This window comes from Aulostomus chinensis, chromosome 3 (genome assembly GCF_037954235.1).
Source record: "Aulostomus chinensis isolate RoL2024-O1b breed Wild chromosome 3, RoL_Achi_v1.0, whole genome shotgun sequence".
In the NCBI taxonomy this organism is placed as follows: Eukaryota; Metazoa; Chordata; class Actinopteri; order Syngnathiformes; family Aulostomidae; genus Aulostomus; species Aulostomus chinensis.
In genome coordinates, this window is record NC_141322.1 from 18,524,922 (window position 1) to 18,541,755 (window position 16,834).

At 40.4% G+C, this 16,834-nt stretch overlaps 2 protein-coding genes across 2 annotated transcripts; one reads left to right on the plus strand and one right to left on the minus strand.

Moving 5' to 3' along the window:
- The first annotated feature begins 1,937 nt into the window (after positions 1-1,937).
- Positions 1,938-5,125, plus strand: cav3 (caveolin 3). Its single transcript, XM_086200751.1, has 2 exons — positions 1,938-2,147; positions 3,804-5,125. Exons 1-2 carry the CDS (start codon positions 2,031-2,033, stop codon positions 4,143-4,145), a joined length of 459 nt encoding a protein of 152 aa, XP_086056877.1. The 5' UTR covers positions 1,938-2,030; the 3' UTR covers positions 4,146-5,125.
- A 1,951-nt stretch (positions 5,126-7,076) lies between these two features.
- Positions 7,077-15,554, minus strand: oxtra (oxytocin receptor a). The gene is made up of 2 exons (XM_086200752.1): positions 13,946-15,554; positions 7,077-7,895 (listed from the first exon to the last, which is right to left on the minus strand). Exons 1-2 carry the CDS (start codon positions 14,871-14,873, stop codon positions 7,642-7,644), a joined length of 1,182 nt encoding a protein of 393 aa, XP_086056878.1. The 5' UTR covers positions 14,874-15,554; the 3' UTR covers positions 7,077-7,641.
- Between the last annotated feature and the right edge of the window lie 1,280 nt (positions 15,555-16,834).

The following is a 16,834-nucleotide window of genomic DNA, read 5'->3' on the forward strand; positions in this document are numbered from 1 at the left end:
TGATGAACTTATTCGCTCTTCTTCAGTGAGGTGGATTTTAATGTGAATAATAGTTATTCTAGCTGGGGAATTATAGTCACAGCTTGTGAGGCTACATTAACGGAACAGAGTGGTGTAACCCTTGTACTCATGGTGACAATAAATCTATTTTTTGTCTCTTACGTGACCGTAATGACCCTCGTTTTACCTTCCTCCTCCCATAGAGATTCTATTCAATCACACTGAAGCTAGCTTTGTCTTTTCAATTCCAGTCAAGGCCAATTATCATCCATTTGGCATTTTTTTGTGTGAAAGCAGCTCAGTTTGTGATGCTTCAGAGATTACCTTTAGATTAAAGAACTAGCGCTTTTTCTGTCTCTTTTTTGAAAAGGTTTCCCTGTGCGCGTTTAGTTTGGTGTATTATGGTTGTAGCACTGAAGTTAGTCTTGCATACCATCCATCTTTAGTGTATAATTCTGCTTCCCCTCCAGCTCAATTGGAACAAAAGATACATTTCTATTTATAATAGTTTTAAGATGTAATAAAACTGCTTGCAACAGTGTTTGAACTCGCACCAAAAAGACAAACAAATCAACTGGAGCACATAAACAGAAAATGGTTATATTTCATGACAATTTTTTAAAAATAAATACCGATCCGCCAGCTGAGGCTTAACTGTCTTGATACAATCAGTAACTCTGACCTTTTATAGCATCAGCAGAAGAAAGAACATTTGGAGTGTAATGACTTCAGCAGAGGGACATCAGTATACCAGGGCTTCGCAAGAACGCTCGGGAGTCAAGAGGTCTGGGTTAAATCAGCTCTCTGTGAGAATCTAAATTGCCCTGTAAACTTTACACACAAAACTTGAAAAATTGCTGTGTGTGTTTTAGATCTCATGTGGGCCTCCAACAAGGGGTGCGGGACAGAGGCGTGCACACACTTCAAGCTTGGGTCTCTTCTTACCTAAGATCCTCCCGACTGACCTGCTGCAGCAGTTCACACATTCATTTGCGGACAGGCAGTACAGTGAGGGTGGGGTGTTTAAATGAGAGTTTGAAAAAAAAGATCCAATCAATATAGGGTTATGGCGAAGACCCAATTAATTCAAGATGATAGAAAATTGAAAAACACCAAATATCAGTACCCCCTACAACCTATCTTTTGATGTTGCAAAATGGCTTTGAATGGAAAAATGCCAAATCACTGAGAACTACAAAAAAGAAAAGTTAAAATAGATGGATTGTTAAACCACAATTTGACAGACTGCGCGTTGAAATGTACAAATCCAAACTCAAACCAAAGATTTGTAAAGCCGCTTCAACATAACTTGATATTACTCTTCAAATGTGTTAAAATGGAAAAGAGAAGAATTGTTCAGGAATCAGTGTCAAAGTCAATGCATCAGTGACGTTAAAAGTACCAAAAATCTTTGAGTGATGCCTGCATGGTACAGCTAAACAAGAAATTTAAAGAGAAAATAAAAGCAAATACAACCCTAATAACTCTCGTTATTCGCAAATTAGAGTCAATATTAAGACACACAACTCTGCATTCCAAATCTACCCGGAGCAGGAGGGTGTGTTAGTGTGGTACTAAGCTTCACTCTGTGGTGGAAGTTCGTGCCGCGGTGTAAACCCTGCCCAGCCAGCCCCACAACTCAATGTGAAATGTGACACAACCCTGGGCTCTTCATTAAGGCATGCCTTCTCTGTCTGTGTGTTACATTGTGTGTTTGTGTGTACACTTTCAGTTACCGTGCATGCGTATGCGTGCGTGCGTGCGTGCGTGCGTGCGTGCGTGCGTGCGTGTGTTTGTGTGTGTGTGTGTGTGTGTGTGTGTGTGTGTGTGTGTGTGTGTGTGTGCAGGGTGGGGGTCAAGCCTCCATTTTTACCAGGACGTCTGCAGCAGCTGTCCACTGGCATGTCAGCAGGAGCGTCACAGTGGTGATACAGGGGTTCACAAGTGAACCGAGGGGGTCTGTGTGTGCAGTTTGATCCAGGAAGGTTTAGTCTCAGTGTCTCCGGCCCGTCCAGGTCCTGTAGCCCACCATGGCGGATCAGTACCAGTACAACATCAATGAGGAGAAGATTGCCAAGGACAGCCACACCAAGGAGATCGATCTCATTAACAGAGACCCCAAACAGATCAATGAGGACGTGGTGAAGGTTTGTGCTGCATGGAGACACCACCCTGTCACTGCTTGGATTGAGATTATAATCCCAGTTTTAGCATGTATGGATGCATGTGGAGAAAATGCATAAAGTTGCTGCTAAAGAAACAGAGATAAGAGAACAGGTTATTACAGTGGCTGGAAAACCCCACCACCCCCCACCCCCCTGTCACAGCTCCCAAGCTATTCCTGTCACCTGTGCATAATATAATGTTTATTTTTGGAATCATGTGTGAAACTGATATACTGTGCTATCAAGTTTTATTTAGTTTTGAAGAGTATTTATTCTGTGCTTGTCACTATGAATCACCAGCCACGATTTTCCCAAAGGTGAGAAGTGAATATATGTATGGATGAGATTTAGTTTGACTGAGAGGATTTCATGTAAACTTGGCTCCTGAGAATGTAAATCATCTCTTATGAGTGGAGCATATGCTCAGTGTCTGCATGGTTCACTTGGGAATAACACACCCAGGCCTGCTCATGTCTGCTATCACAGCTGATGTGAGATAGATAAACATGAATCTTAATAAAGAGGCTTAGAAAGACAAGTTTTTTTAACCTTACTGTTTGGTCTGGAGATAAGTGACACATTTCTGAGATATGAAATCATCTTCTGTTTGCATTTCTGTTTTTATTTTATTTATCTTACCATAAAAAGAGCAGACTGCTAAAATATATGAGAAAATGGTCTATTAGATTAGAATCAGATCTTTGGATCACACTCAAGTCCATCTATTACTGCTGGAAAGAACACCGGTGTTGTGTTATGCACGATCTGACTGTAGCAATGCTCCTCAGAGCAGAAAGACACCAGAGCAGAGAAAATATAAAGCGGTTCATGCCCAGCCATTCATTCAGAGGATCATCTCAGGCTGTTATGTGAAACGGACACACACTCATTACGTCCCATACTGATCCTATCCTGTGTTCAGGAAGAAAAGAACATATTTCAGATGTGCAGAGCATCTGCCTGCTGTGATTACTGACAAGCTAATTAACATTTTATAGCTGAGAATGCAGCTTTTTCTATAATACCAGCTGGCCAATACAGAAAATTGAAAACAAATTGAGCCAAATGTACAGTTGCTCTCATGCATTTTACATGAGGGAAACTTTGGCTTCCTCCCATCTGTGTGTCGCACCGCTGTACATATCTGCAGCCTATAGCATAGTCAGATTTGACTCCTGTGTCATATATATAGCTCATATATATCAATATGTTCTTATAGCTCAACTATGCTGTATACTTACACTCGCGAAGTGCTGCACATGCTGCATATATCTTAATGTATTCATTTCCCCCTGCACATATTGTAGCTATATTTCCCTTCACTGGTATTTATATATTACTTGAATGCTTTTTGTACACTTTTGTCAAGATGCCACAGCCTTTTGCTGTCTTAAGGACCAAATCATTTTATTTGATACTCAACAATGTCAGACTAAAACTTTAAAAAAAACCATCACAAGAAAGTGCTAAAAGCTCTTCTGTAAAAGTAGTGTATTAGCATTTTTATTCTGTGTTCTGCAACAGATAATTGGCTTCCCTGCATAAATTTGACACACTCTGCCATAAACCTTTACATTTAATACCAGTGCGCCCTTCGGGATGTATAATGATGAAAGCTTCTTGAAAATTTCTTATTAGGTGGAGTTTGAGGATGTCATCGCCGAGCCTGATGGTACACACAGCCTGGATGGCGTATGGAAGCTCAGCTACACCACCTTCACTGTGTCCAAATACTGGTGCTACCGTATTCTGTCTGCTGTCTTTGGTATCCCAGTGGCTCTGCTCTGGGGCTTCCTGTTTGCCTGCATCTCCTTCTGCCACATCTGGGCTGTGGTTCCCTGCATCAAGAGCTGCCTGATTGAGTCTCAGTGCATCAGCCGCATCTACTCCCTCATCATTCAGACCTTCTGTGATCCCTTCTTCGAAGCTCTGGGCAAAGTCTTCAGTAGTGTGCGCGTGGCACTGCGTAAAGAAGTCTAGGAACTCACTCAGCGGTGTTGATAGTATGATGGGATGAAGTGCGGTATCTTTTTATACACCCAAAGTTCAGGCCTCTTGCTTGCTCCCTGTCTCTCCTCTACCTTCCCTCTCACTGTTCCCCACCCTCCGGTCCTAAAGCTCAGAGAGCTCTGAGTCCTGACATGGCCGGTGTGCCACCAGAAGCTCTGTGACAGCTGCAGTGGACAGGATGGTTCTCTGACAGCTCTGGCAATCCTGGAGGGCTCATTGCTCCTCACTGAGGGAGAGGAGGGCCGCCTGCCATGAGGATGATCCGTCTGCCCTCATTTGTTTATACTGCAAAGAAATCTCAGACTACTCATTCATCAAGTGAAATGAACTCCCACATGCTGCTGCACCTGTGGACGTCGCTGCCTGGCTGCCTGGCTGCCTGGCTGCCTGCCCGCATGCATTAAATTTGCTCCTTCTCAGTTATATTCACGTTGTATGTTGCTGCGCCTGATTTATTTTTAACTTCATATTGATTGAACTTCAGAAACATACATGAGACTAAACTTCTCGCTAACAGAAAGAAAGTAAATGAAAGTGTTTTCTACCATTGTAGTTTCCTTCTTTTTTTTGCCACACGTTGTCCTAATTCTGTGTTCAAAAACATATACTGATTTATTTCATCTTGAGACAACGTCGTAATCAGTAAAACCTTTTTTTTGGAGACTTGTGGATGTGAGCGATGTGTTTGGAACCAATAACGTAGATCTACTACTTCCTTTAGTAAGCGAGTGGAATTTTACCAAATAAGTCTGAACCTGACTACTAAAGCAAGAAAAATAGTTGGTTTGAAAGTATAAAGCGATTTTTTTTTTGTCATTTTGAATGTGTAGTAACGAATTGTTGGACACTTTCTAATGATGAAGTTATAAACATTTCACAACTTGTACAGTGATTAAAAATATATTATTACCCCTTTTCTACCAACGTTCTGGTTTGTGCATCACATTCGGAACCTGTCACAACATTTCACCAAAAATAAATTCTGTTCATAACCTGAATAGTCAGGTTCCAGCCGGAATCAACGTACATCTTTTTTTCAGTGTGATTCTTCAGGTTTCCTGTGCTTTAGGCGACATCTACCGTCAATGACACATCCCTGACTGCAATAATTTACATTTAAAACACGCAGAAATGTGGGCTAGTATTCTAAATGGAACCATGATTGAAGGAACCCATTCCCTGTTGTGGAAAATGTGAGACAATAAATGAGACATTTGCATATAAATCCCTGTTATTGATGCCGTCAGTCAGCCAGTGGACCACTAGAGGCTGCTGTTGTCCACTACGTTCGTCAATTTCTGTGTAACCTTGATAGATTCAAGACCATTAATCTACAAAAAGAGTTCGCCGCAGCAGAATTAGCTCACTCTCGTCATGTAGCACTGTGATTAATGAACTCTGTGATTAGTGAGGATTATTTATTCAGCGGTTTTTAATTCAACGACGATGGGAGCTTTAATTGCTGTTCAGCTCAGAAGAAGACAATAAGTTACATGAACATGAAGGCAGATTCCACACACACACACACACACACACACACACACACACACACACACACACACACATTATAGACTAAAGATTTGACCTGTAATACTAATTGAGTTATTTTTAGATTTCTAAGCTCAGGAATGATGCAGAAACAGTTAATATGTAGAACATGTGAAAGTAATCTATGCTGTAATTTGAGATGGAACTTTGATCCTGATCCTGATCATGGCTTTGATTAGATCTGCTATGTCTCTAGTTTATGACTTTTAAAGACATCTAAGGAACAAAGAAATTCTGAAATAAAAATCTCAGTTACAGTGGCAGTATTGTTGTTGAGGTCAAATATATATAAATAAATAAATATATATATATATATATATATAATATTTATAACTGTACCTACATAATAGAATAGAATAGAATAGAATAGAATAGAATAGAATAGAATAATATAATTCCATCACAGGATCTCTCTGTGTGAGTCTGCATGTTCTCCCTGTTCCTGCGTGGGTTCTCTCTGGTACTCCAGCTTCCTCCTACAGTCCAAAGACATCAAGAGAGGACGAGGCTGATTGATACTCTAAATTGACTGTAGGTGTGACTGTGAGTGTGAATGGTTGTGTGTCTCTATGTGATGGACTGGTGACCTGTCCAGGGTGAACCCCGCCTCTCACCTGAGGGCTGCTGGGATAGGCTCCAGCCTCCCATGACCCTAACAGGATAAGCGGAAGGATGGATGGATAATATAATATAATACATTATAATATGTGTGATTTTGCAGAGACAAAATAGAAATAAATTAGCCAAATTAAATTCAAGCATCAAATGAAATTTAGAGTCATTACCAGTCTCACTGATTTCAAAGTTTAAGTCCTTGACATACTCTTGAGATCTTACTGCAGCTTTATTGTGCTGGTTGTTTAAATTGTCATTAACAGGGAATTGCTGTGCTTTGATTAAAATCAAGGAAAAACCAAATGAGTCACAGCTGACCTCAGGGATTCAAATGCTTGAAATGTTTTAAGAAATCATAAATGGAAGAACAAAGGAGCAGCCTCAGACTTCCAACAGGGAACTCTGTAACAGCAGTAAATTCATGACTTGTACCTTTACTCTCACATTCTGCAGAATTATGCAGCAAGCATGCAGCAACTGGCCTCAAGATACCTCCACAAACACATGTCCCTTCAATTCACTCCAGCAGTCTGCACAGTCTCCAGAGCTCGAGAGCTCGAGTGAATAATGCATTTTGAGTCTGCAGTGGAACAGGATGTTCAGTGTTAAAATGGACAATAAAAGACAATCACTTAAGATTTCTCTCCACTGCTCAGGAGAAGCAAAAAAAAATGTGAGTGTTTGCTTGGTGTGAATACAAACATAGTCCCTCTTCACATTGTTTCTCTTGACGCTTTATTTGTTTCAGAAGATTTTTAAAAATCATTACCAGTGACACTTCTCACATTTACAGTTTACATGTATGGAACAGAGTACAAATGTAGCAACATGGCACAGAGTATCTATAACAGATAAGTAATTCTCGTCATAACACAGACAAACAAGATCCATAATTCTTGCTGGTGGCAATAACAGATTGATTTAAAACCATGTTAATATTCTCACATCTTTTACTTTCCCCTGCGAATATGTAAATATGTACTGTACATCTCAACCAGAAACAACAAGGTACAACAAATGGGCAAATAAAAAAAAACATCAAATGATGAAGCAAAAGAATTCAGTTACTTGCTCAGTTCAGTTCAATCTCTGGAAAATATTCATTAACAAAATATTGCACCAAAATATTATGTACAGCTTTTTTTTTCTGTTCCACTTCATACTTTACACTGTAAAGTATTAAGGTTTTATTTCCCCCTCTCTGATCTTGAAGGCAGGGGTGGATGAGACCTATGAGGGTGGTGGCATGTGGTGAAAGGCAGGGTGGGTGGGGCCTCCAGGGACAGGACGTGGGTCGGTTGCTTCACGTGCTGGAAGTCTGCGTGAAGCTCCTTTGAATGCTGCTGCTCTTAATGACGAAGGTTGAGGAGTTGCTCTTGTGACTGGAGTCAAAGTCACACTCACAGTGACTTTGGGAGGACTTGAGGTAGCGTGCAGAGCAGCACAGGAAGTTCTGCCTCAGATCCTGGAACAAGTGCCCCGCAAAGCACATGTAGATCCAGGGGTTGCAACAGCTGTTGAGGCTGGCCAGCAGCATGGAGATGATGAAGGGCATGGCTGCAGGAGACATTGATACAGTTATTATGGCCGTTGCACACAGATAAATAGATAAATAACCCTCCTTGGTGGTTGAATGCTTATCTCAAAGAACTCACTTTTATACATTTTTGCACATTTGTTTTTATTTGTTGTTATTTTAGACCGAAAATGTCTGATCCGTTACTACAAAACTGTGCTGCAGATATTCACAATGCACAAAAAATAATCCTAATACTTTTACATTTTTTACTTTTTACATTCAAACCTTTTTTCTCTCTCAAAGTATTAGATCCCAGAATTACCAAGTTCCAGAGTCTCCTACTTTTATCGACATACTGGTGCACGGCACTACTTTAAGTTATAAAAATATATCTTTGAATACTTTTTAAGTAAAAGAAGTACATTTTGAGCGACACTGTTTTTTTTCAGATATCAGCAACCGTTGTGCAAAAATACCTCTTGCCTGCTTTTTCATTCACAAATGTACAGTTTGAAGTGTACTGCTATAAAACTTAGAGATATACTGTTAGTCGACTATTAAACTTCATGTTAGCAGGTTATTAAGTACAATTTTGTTTGTTTACCAGTATTTTCAACATTTATTTGAAAGAATAGCGAGAGATGGGAAACCCGGGAAAGATTAGTGAATGACTTGCAGCTGAAGATCAGACCGAGGACTAGAGTACTAATGAACATGAATAATACACTCCAACAACACTATACCAATAACACAAGACAACACAGTGATTTTTTTTTTATAAGGGAAAGTTTAAGTTGTCAAAATGAACATGTTAGGAGGTTGATCTTCATATTTAGTTTTAAAACAAGTAAAAGTATAAAGCTATAGACCATAAACTGTCAATAAAATTCAATGTATATATATATATATAATTCCTCCGTGAAGGAGACTGCAGTGGAAGTGACGCTTGAGAGGAGCAAAAACAAGTCTTTCAAATCAAGCAAATTCCCTGCAATCACTATAAAATGGACACTATAGAAACACGGTGACACATCACAGCAGGTCGCTGGCAACGCCAAAACTGGATGACATTTACGTAACGTCAAGTCCACCGTCCAGCTGACATTTTGCAAATGAGTTTCAAACTCATGTATAAGGCTGGCATCCTGTATTTAACCTCTGTGTAATGATTACTCCTGGTTCTCCGAGTCTGTCTGCTTGTCTTCTGTTCTCCTGTTGTCTCTATAATGGCAGTTCCCCAGCTCCAACTCCAAAATTGCAGAGCATAAATTACATCTGAAAGGCCATGACAGTCACTGGTATGATTAATAAGAATTGATCATCAGCCATTAAAAGGTTTGAGACCAAAACACGAGATCAACTGTGTGAAGATGATTCAGTAAGTAACCCTTCGAATGCAGTGTCACTATTTTGATATGAATGCAAATTAATGGAGTGTTGCCCATAAAAGCAAGTAGAGATGTGGCACAGACAGCAGTGATTATAATAGAAACCTGCAGACATGAGAAAGAGAATGTAGATCCCCACAGACAAATGTACAAAAGAACAACTTGTTGTGTGTGAGCAGCGTGGATGAAGGTGCAGATCCTGGATCTGATTCAGAATAATCATCAAACCATCTTTAGTGAGTTACACCAGGGAACATTTGATCACGCAGCAAATGAAAAGAAAGACCAATCTTCCATTGATGCTACTTCTGTCACAGGACATCATTATCAACAACACATTCTGTCTCCCTCACAACATAAAAATGTCCTGACGTGCAAAAAATCAACAAGCGGTAAACGGCTCAACTGAGAAGTGGCAACTCGAGATTTTGATGGCCGGGGGCATCCGTAGAGCACAAAACACACGGCTGAGTGACATCCACACAAACTCAACTCCAACTTTTCTGCCCAAGATGAATAAAACCTTGGTCCTCACCCCACTGTCCTCTGATCTCATCAATGACGTGTGTCTCACACTGCAAGGGGTGACGGTCTTGTTTCCTGGCGTCACCTCCAAGGGATACCTTTGCATTCACAAGGCTGTGCATTCCTGAATCCCAATAATCTTTTGTGATGATGTATGAGCTGAGGGCTGAGGTTTTACTTCCCAGGCATGCAAATTGCTCAGTCAATGTTTAGTTGATTGGGAAGATACAGCCAGTACGGAAAATTTTTACTACAGTCCCGTGAAGGTTGATTTTTCCTTCGAGATTAGTTGCAGTGGTATACTGTTTACAAGTTTTACTGAGTTCATTTACCAATTCAGTTTTTGGCATCAGAGATCTGATATTTAATAGTCCAATTTTACTTGTTGTCATACTGTGCACTTATTACTACTTATCCTCAGTATAAATACTGCAGTTGGACAGAGAAACTCACCATTATACCATAAAATTAAAAAAAAAAACTTAAAATTAGACATTTAAGAATGTTTTTACCTTTGAATGGCAATCATTAGTGGAGGTATTTTTTATCCACAGAGTACCATCTTGTAGAGTATTGGCATTTTAGGAGAGTCTTGACTCCACTACATAACAAAGGAACTATTACACGTTGGACTCCACTATATTTATCTGTCAACTTCAGTGACTAGTTAAGGATTTAGCATATAACCTTATGAACATGATTATAGTTAGTAGTAGTAGTAGATGTGCAGTACTTTAACTGTATACTTCAAAAGGGCTTAATCAGACTGTCTCATGATTGAATTCTGAAATTCATACTGAAATAAACTCAAAGTTAAACACTTCTCTAACGTAAGTTCAGAAACTTAGATTCAAAATTCCTTTTTTTTAAACAAAGAATTTTACTTTTACCAGAGTAGTATATTTAAATGGTTACAGCTACTCTCAAAGGATTTGTGTACTTCTTCAACTGACACTGCAGAAAAAAACCCCCACAGTATTTTCTGAAACAGTCATGACAAAGTACCTCAACTATTTCACACTGTTCCAACCCAAACTGGAGAAGTAAAATTGTTTGGAGTTATTTTTCTTGGCAGAGAACTTCCTCATACATTTATCTAAGGACTTGATAGGGAGTAACTTTTTTTTAAAGTAACACTTAGGAACTAAGACTGAGTTTCCTCCCATCAGGTACTTAAAGCAAATCAATAGTACACAGAGTGTGAGTCACCATCAGGGGCACAAGGCTCAGCAGGCGTTTGTGTGTGTGTGTGTGTGTGTGTGTGTGTGTGTGTGTGTGTGTGTGTGTGTGTGTGTGTGTGTGTGTGTGTGTGTGTGTGTGTGTGTGTGTGTGTGGGTGCACGCATGTGTGCAGTCTAAGTCTGGGTTTAACCTTCAGTTGCTTTTGTCTTCTACATTATAAAAGCTGTCTGGTTGTGAAATGTGAAAACAGCAGGTAGCAGTGATGTCACTTGGATCATTATTTGTAGATAAATGGGGTTTTTAGACATGCATTTGCTGTTCTCTGACACTTCCAAAAATAGCAGTGATACTGTAGGTCTAATGTGCTCCTACATGGTACATCAACACTGGAAAATGATACATTGCACCAGGACTTAAACTTCGCCCATACTTTTAAAAAGATGCCTCTGATTTGGGAATATTTCAAATGTCAAACATTTCAAACAAACAGCACACTAACATTTTAGCACTCTGACATTGATTTTACCTCCTGTTTCTTACGCTCCCAAAAAGTTTCCCGCATCGCTCGTGTTTTGTTTAATTTCGTTTGGTGGAGAATTTATGCGTTCAGAAAAGAAAAAGCTGCTTGTAGATCATGTAGCCATCGAGAGTGACCTTTTTAAAAAACAAACCTTAAGAAGTAAACTTCCATTTTATGTTAAGATGCCAGCTTGATTGGTGGTTAAAATAGAAAAAAAGATGCCTGCAGGGGTGAATTTAAATGGCAACCAGTGTAACGAACAATGGAGTCTTTTCCAATTTTATGATGGTGGTCTTATTACATTTAGTTTCACACAATATATTTAATTATGAGTTTTTATCCATCTACAGTATCTATCTATCTATCTATCAATCTATCTTTCTATCTATCTGTCTATCTATCTGTCTATCTATCTATCAGTGCTCTCTGGTCTGAAGTCACTTTGTTGAGCCTGACTCTAATGGGCACATTACACACACACACACACACACACACACACACACACACACACACACACACACACACACACACACAGGTGGCAGTATCTTTTGTACACAAACACTGCCACGTGTAACCGTCAATTATAACCCCTCTCAGTGTCGTTCACGTGGACCAAAGCCATCAGTGGCTCCACCCTCTGCATCGATGCAGCCTCGACAAACAGAGCAAAATTCAGCAGTTTTTGTGTGTGTGTGTGTGCCTTGGCTCACATAATTTCTCATTCATTGTAACCTCACAGCCAATTTTTCATCAGCGCATTAAGCAGTGTGCATTTTCTTGCAAGATGTCAGTGTTGGCGCATTATTTTCTAATGGCTCATGTCCAAAGTGTCAGAGGCGTGGTGTGAACAGCACAGCCCAAATCAGTCAGCTGGAACCTGCAAACCCACAGAAACAAGAAAGAAGAAGAAGAAGAAGAAGAAGAAGAAGAAGAAGAAGAAGAAGAAGAAGAAGAAGAAGAAGAAGAATGGCCTGGCACATCAAAGCATGTTCTCTGTCTCCTCACCGAGAAACTTCCTGACATTCCTGTTTTATTTTTAGCATTTCTATTGTAAGTTTAGTCTGTTTTTTGTTTTGTTTTTTTAAATTTTGTTTGTTTACATCTTGTTTGAGGAAATTCCAGTAGCCAAACATTTCCGGTCATTGGCAGCTTTGAAATCACCTGGTGGTAAAAGCTTCAGGTCTTCAAATTAATGGATCTGTTTGGATCAGAATGACAAACTGACACATCATCACCTCTCACAGAAGAGAAATACCAGTCGTTTCTAATGAGGGTACAAACATTATAACCGACTTAATTCATTAAATGCTTAAACGTGTTCTTCCAAACAATTCCCTCTTTATCCCTCAATTTAGTCTGACAGGAGGGGAGCAACGCCCTTTGACGCCTCTTCTATACTTTTTGCCAATCACCCAGGCTTGCAAAAACTTTAATTTTACAAGAGGTAGCTGTCAGGAGCACGAACTTACAAACTACCATCGGGTTTTGCTTCCTGCCTATGAGACTAAATCGTGGATGAAAACAGGTCCTACAGTGTGTAAGAACAAATTGTACATAAGAACAGGCCTCCGTGGTTGCCTGGGTGTGGCCCTGCATGATCGACGACTATTATACAGCCGATGTCTGCTTAGTAGCCTATTGTTGCCAAATGTCAAAGATGCACTTCAGCGTACCCCACAGGCACAAACAACGGGCGCGCGCTGGTGCACACTAATTTGATTAATGATTAGCCGTCAGTGGCTCTCTGCAGCGCGAGGAGGGAAACTTGGAGGATTCTGCTTGCTGCTCGAGCACTAAGTGGCCAGTCACTTATCTTTTGTTGCCAAATAGATACGCAGGCTGAGAGCATCATTTGGCCACAAGAGAAATGGGTGTTTATAATCAGTTATGGAACGAATAGCCCTTATGACAACGATCAGAATTATTACACGTCATCAATTCAGAAAATATACAGTGTTAAGTAGTTAGTTTAAAACCCCTGTTTGGCATTTTTGAAGTGATAGCAAGTTGTGCAATGTGTTTATTAATCGTATTAGGTGCTGATAGACACCTCAGAGCAGCGTGCAACAATGAGTTTTGATGATTACATCCCTTAACCTCACACAAACAGCGGCTCTCATTGAGCCAACCTGGTGTCTGACCCACGCAGACGATGAAAACACACACGCAAACTGAGTAAACACACATCAAAATCGGGTTTTGTTGTCTCAGTTTGCCACAGTTCAGTGAGCTCATTCACAGCGTCGTGCGTAAAGCTCGCATAGCACATAGCGAGAAAGATTCCAAATGGTACAAAACTTTAAAAAAAAAACAACCAACCAAAGAAACAAAAACAACAAAAAATATATCTACGTGGAAATATAAGCAGGAAATGTAGTGCAAATGTGGGTATTGTGTGGTTTAAAGATGTGTATTCAGCACATCTGCCCTTACGCAGCGCCTGCTCGTCCTTGGTATATCAAAACCCAACCTACCCTCACGGGGCGCCGCTGGATCCCAGGCAGACCACATCTGAACAGAGAAAAAGGGCGTCCAGCAGACGATGTAAGCCACGACTATGACAAAAGTCATTTTGACTGTAGTTATCTTCGCCTTGGAGATGAGTTTGATGCTGCTCACCCGAGCCAGCGTGTTGTCTTTGGAGGTTTTGGGCGTCAGGCTTATACACTGCTCCCGCCTGGTTTTCATTTTAAAATTTTGCCATATTTTAAAACTTATCAAGCCGTAGCAAATGCTCAGTATGGCCACTGGGATGATATATATGGTAAGACTGATCCATGTGATGTAAGCTTTGGCTCCCCATGGCATTACGAAGTCCCCCCAGCAGTCATAGACTCTTGATCCGACAGCCCCAACCTCTCTCAGGGAGAAAATGAACATCTGCGGGATACTGAAGATCATACTTAGGACCCATGAGAACACAACATAGAAACGGTCCTTCCTCTTGTGCAAAGAGCGGAGAGGCTGACATATGGCCAAACACCTGTCTACGGACATCAGAACTAACATGTAAGTGGAGGCGAACATCCCAACGACTTGCAGGTATTTCACAAACCGGCACAAAATGTCCGGTCCATAGAATCGAAATGTAATGTCCCAGATAAGTTGAGGGAGAACTTGAAATATCGCCACAACAAGATCGGCGATACTCAGGTGTTTCATGAAGTAATACATACGAGACTGGCTGTGTTTGGCGGTGTGGATGGCCAGCAGGACGCACAAGTTCCCTGTCAGCGCCAGAAAGAGCACCAGGGCGAGCACAGTCACCTCTACCTTCGCCACCTCCTCATTACGCTTCAGAGGGTTTGTCTGATTCAGCCCAGCGGTTCCGTTAATGACACTCGTGTTCTGCCAGGATCCGTTGAACTGCCAAAAGTCACTTTCGTTGGAAATTCTCTCCATTGCCGCCGTCGTGTTGTCTGCAATCGCTGGAACAGTTAACTGGAAGAGTGGCAATGTCTTCCTTGCGTCCTGACAGGTGGCAACACGGAGGGTTAAGACAGTGCACTTCAAAACATGTTTCCTCAGTGGCACAATACGATTCTCGTCGTCATTGATTCCTCAATCACCCATAAAACAGAGGATGAAATAGTCCAGAGATGTTGCCTCAGCTTTTAAAAAACATGAAACATTTTAATATGGGCGCAAAAATAAAGCATTGGCACAAAGACCAGGAAAAAAAAAAAACAGAATTAGAGAATTCTATCGAATTAGGGAACGATAGAAGAAAAGGTCTCACTGGTCTGGTCAACCAAATCACAGGTGAAGGAAATAAACCCCTGTAAAAAAAAATAAATAAAAAAATAAAGTAAATATAAATGGAGGGATATTGCTGAGAAACTATTTACCTTCAAAAACAAAAATTAAGGGAAAAATTGTAAATAGATGCTGCAGATAGTGAAAGCTCCATCTTCCCCACTGGTAAGAAGGGATATGGGCAGCAGTACAGCACTCAAGCTCTTGTTATATGTCTCAGCTCACACAGTAAATAGTCTTACCCGTCACCGCCACTAGGTGGACATGTAAGCCGTGTAGTAGCATCATCAGTAGCACTTGAGAGGAGGCAGAGCCATTATCAGTCTCCACATCTTTGTCTTCTTCTTCATTCGATCAAAATCTGAGATTTTCATCATCAAAAGTAACTTAGAATAGAATTCCATGTTTTTTTAAGGGACAGACAGACAGACAGACAGACAGACAGACAGACAGACAGAGAGAGCAGTTCCTGCGAGGCCGGTGATAAAACAAAATCTGTTTACCCTAATTGAGATATTTTCCTATTGTGGTAAAAATTTTGGGAACAAACAAAACTCTTTTTTTCTGCCCTGAAGGTATTCTGACATCTGTTTGGGATGATGAATGGTTAAAAACCAAAAACAACCTAATTACCAAAATCATTGCGATGCAAAGGTTGAGTTAAGATGTTTAAATCTACTGCCAAAGTGAATTAATTCATTTCTGAAATATTCATGGACACAGTTGCTCTTTCATTTTAGAGCTGAATTCAAGTAAAAATACATCATATATGAATATAATCGGACATTTAAAAGAATGTTAGCAGAACCTTTTTCATGATTAATGATATTTTTCAAGGGAATTGACTCAACTGTGACATCGCCGAGGCAACACACACATGCGCGCGCACACACACACACACACACAACACACACTGATATACTGATTACAAATGGGAGGATGAGTCTGTTGAACAAAGAATATTCAAGCCAGATGCTTTTTAGGAGAAGACCAGCAGCAGCAGCTCTGCACACATGTCTTAAAAAATCACTCTGGGTGCTGTCAACATGTGCTTTTTATTGTCCGTGACAAAAGAAATCCTAGACGGGATTCACGACTGGCTTGCTTTTAGTTTTAGGATGTCTCTTGTGCTGAGGATTCAATCAAAAAGTCAAAGACGACATACGAAAGCTTGTTCTTTTAAGAGGCATATTATCCAGATACTGATAGACAACACTGGTGTGCTGTTACCCTCTGATCCACTGGAATAAATACAAATGCATGCAACATAAACTTGATCAGCTTCGCTGTGCTATCGTCCTCGCTACACTTTTGCTGCCAAAAGACCCGTGGAATTTAGAGACTAAATTATCAACAGAGGCAATTTGAACAAAATAAAAACTGTGACACGTAACCGTCAAAAAAACAACAACAACAACAACAAAAAACACAAGACATTTTGAGAAATTCCTCCCGGCAAAAGATAAACAAATAATCAGAGTTGGAGGTACTGAAATGTGAGACCGCTCTGCTACTGTGCAGCTCCTTCAATTTCCAGCTTCACGCAGATGCAAACTCTTTTGGAAAGGCTTCTGGTTCTACCTTCGCCAGAGAGTCGACCACCCCCC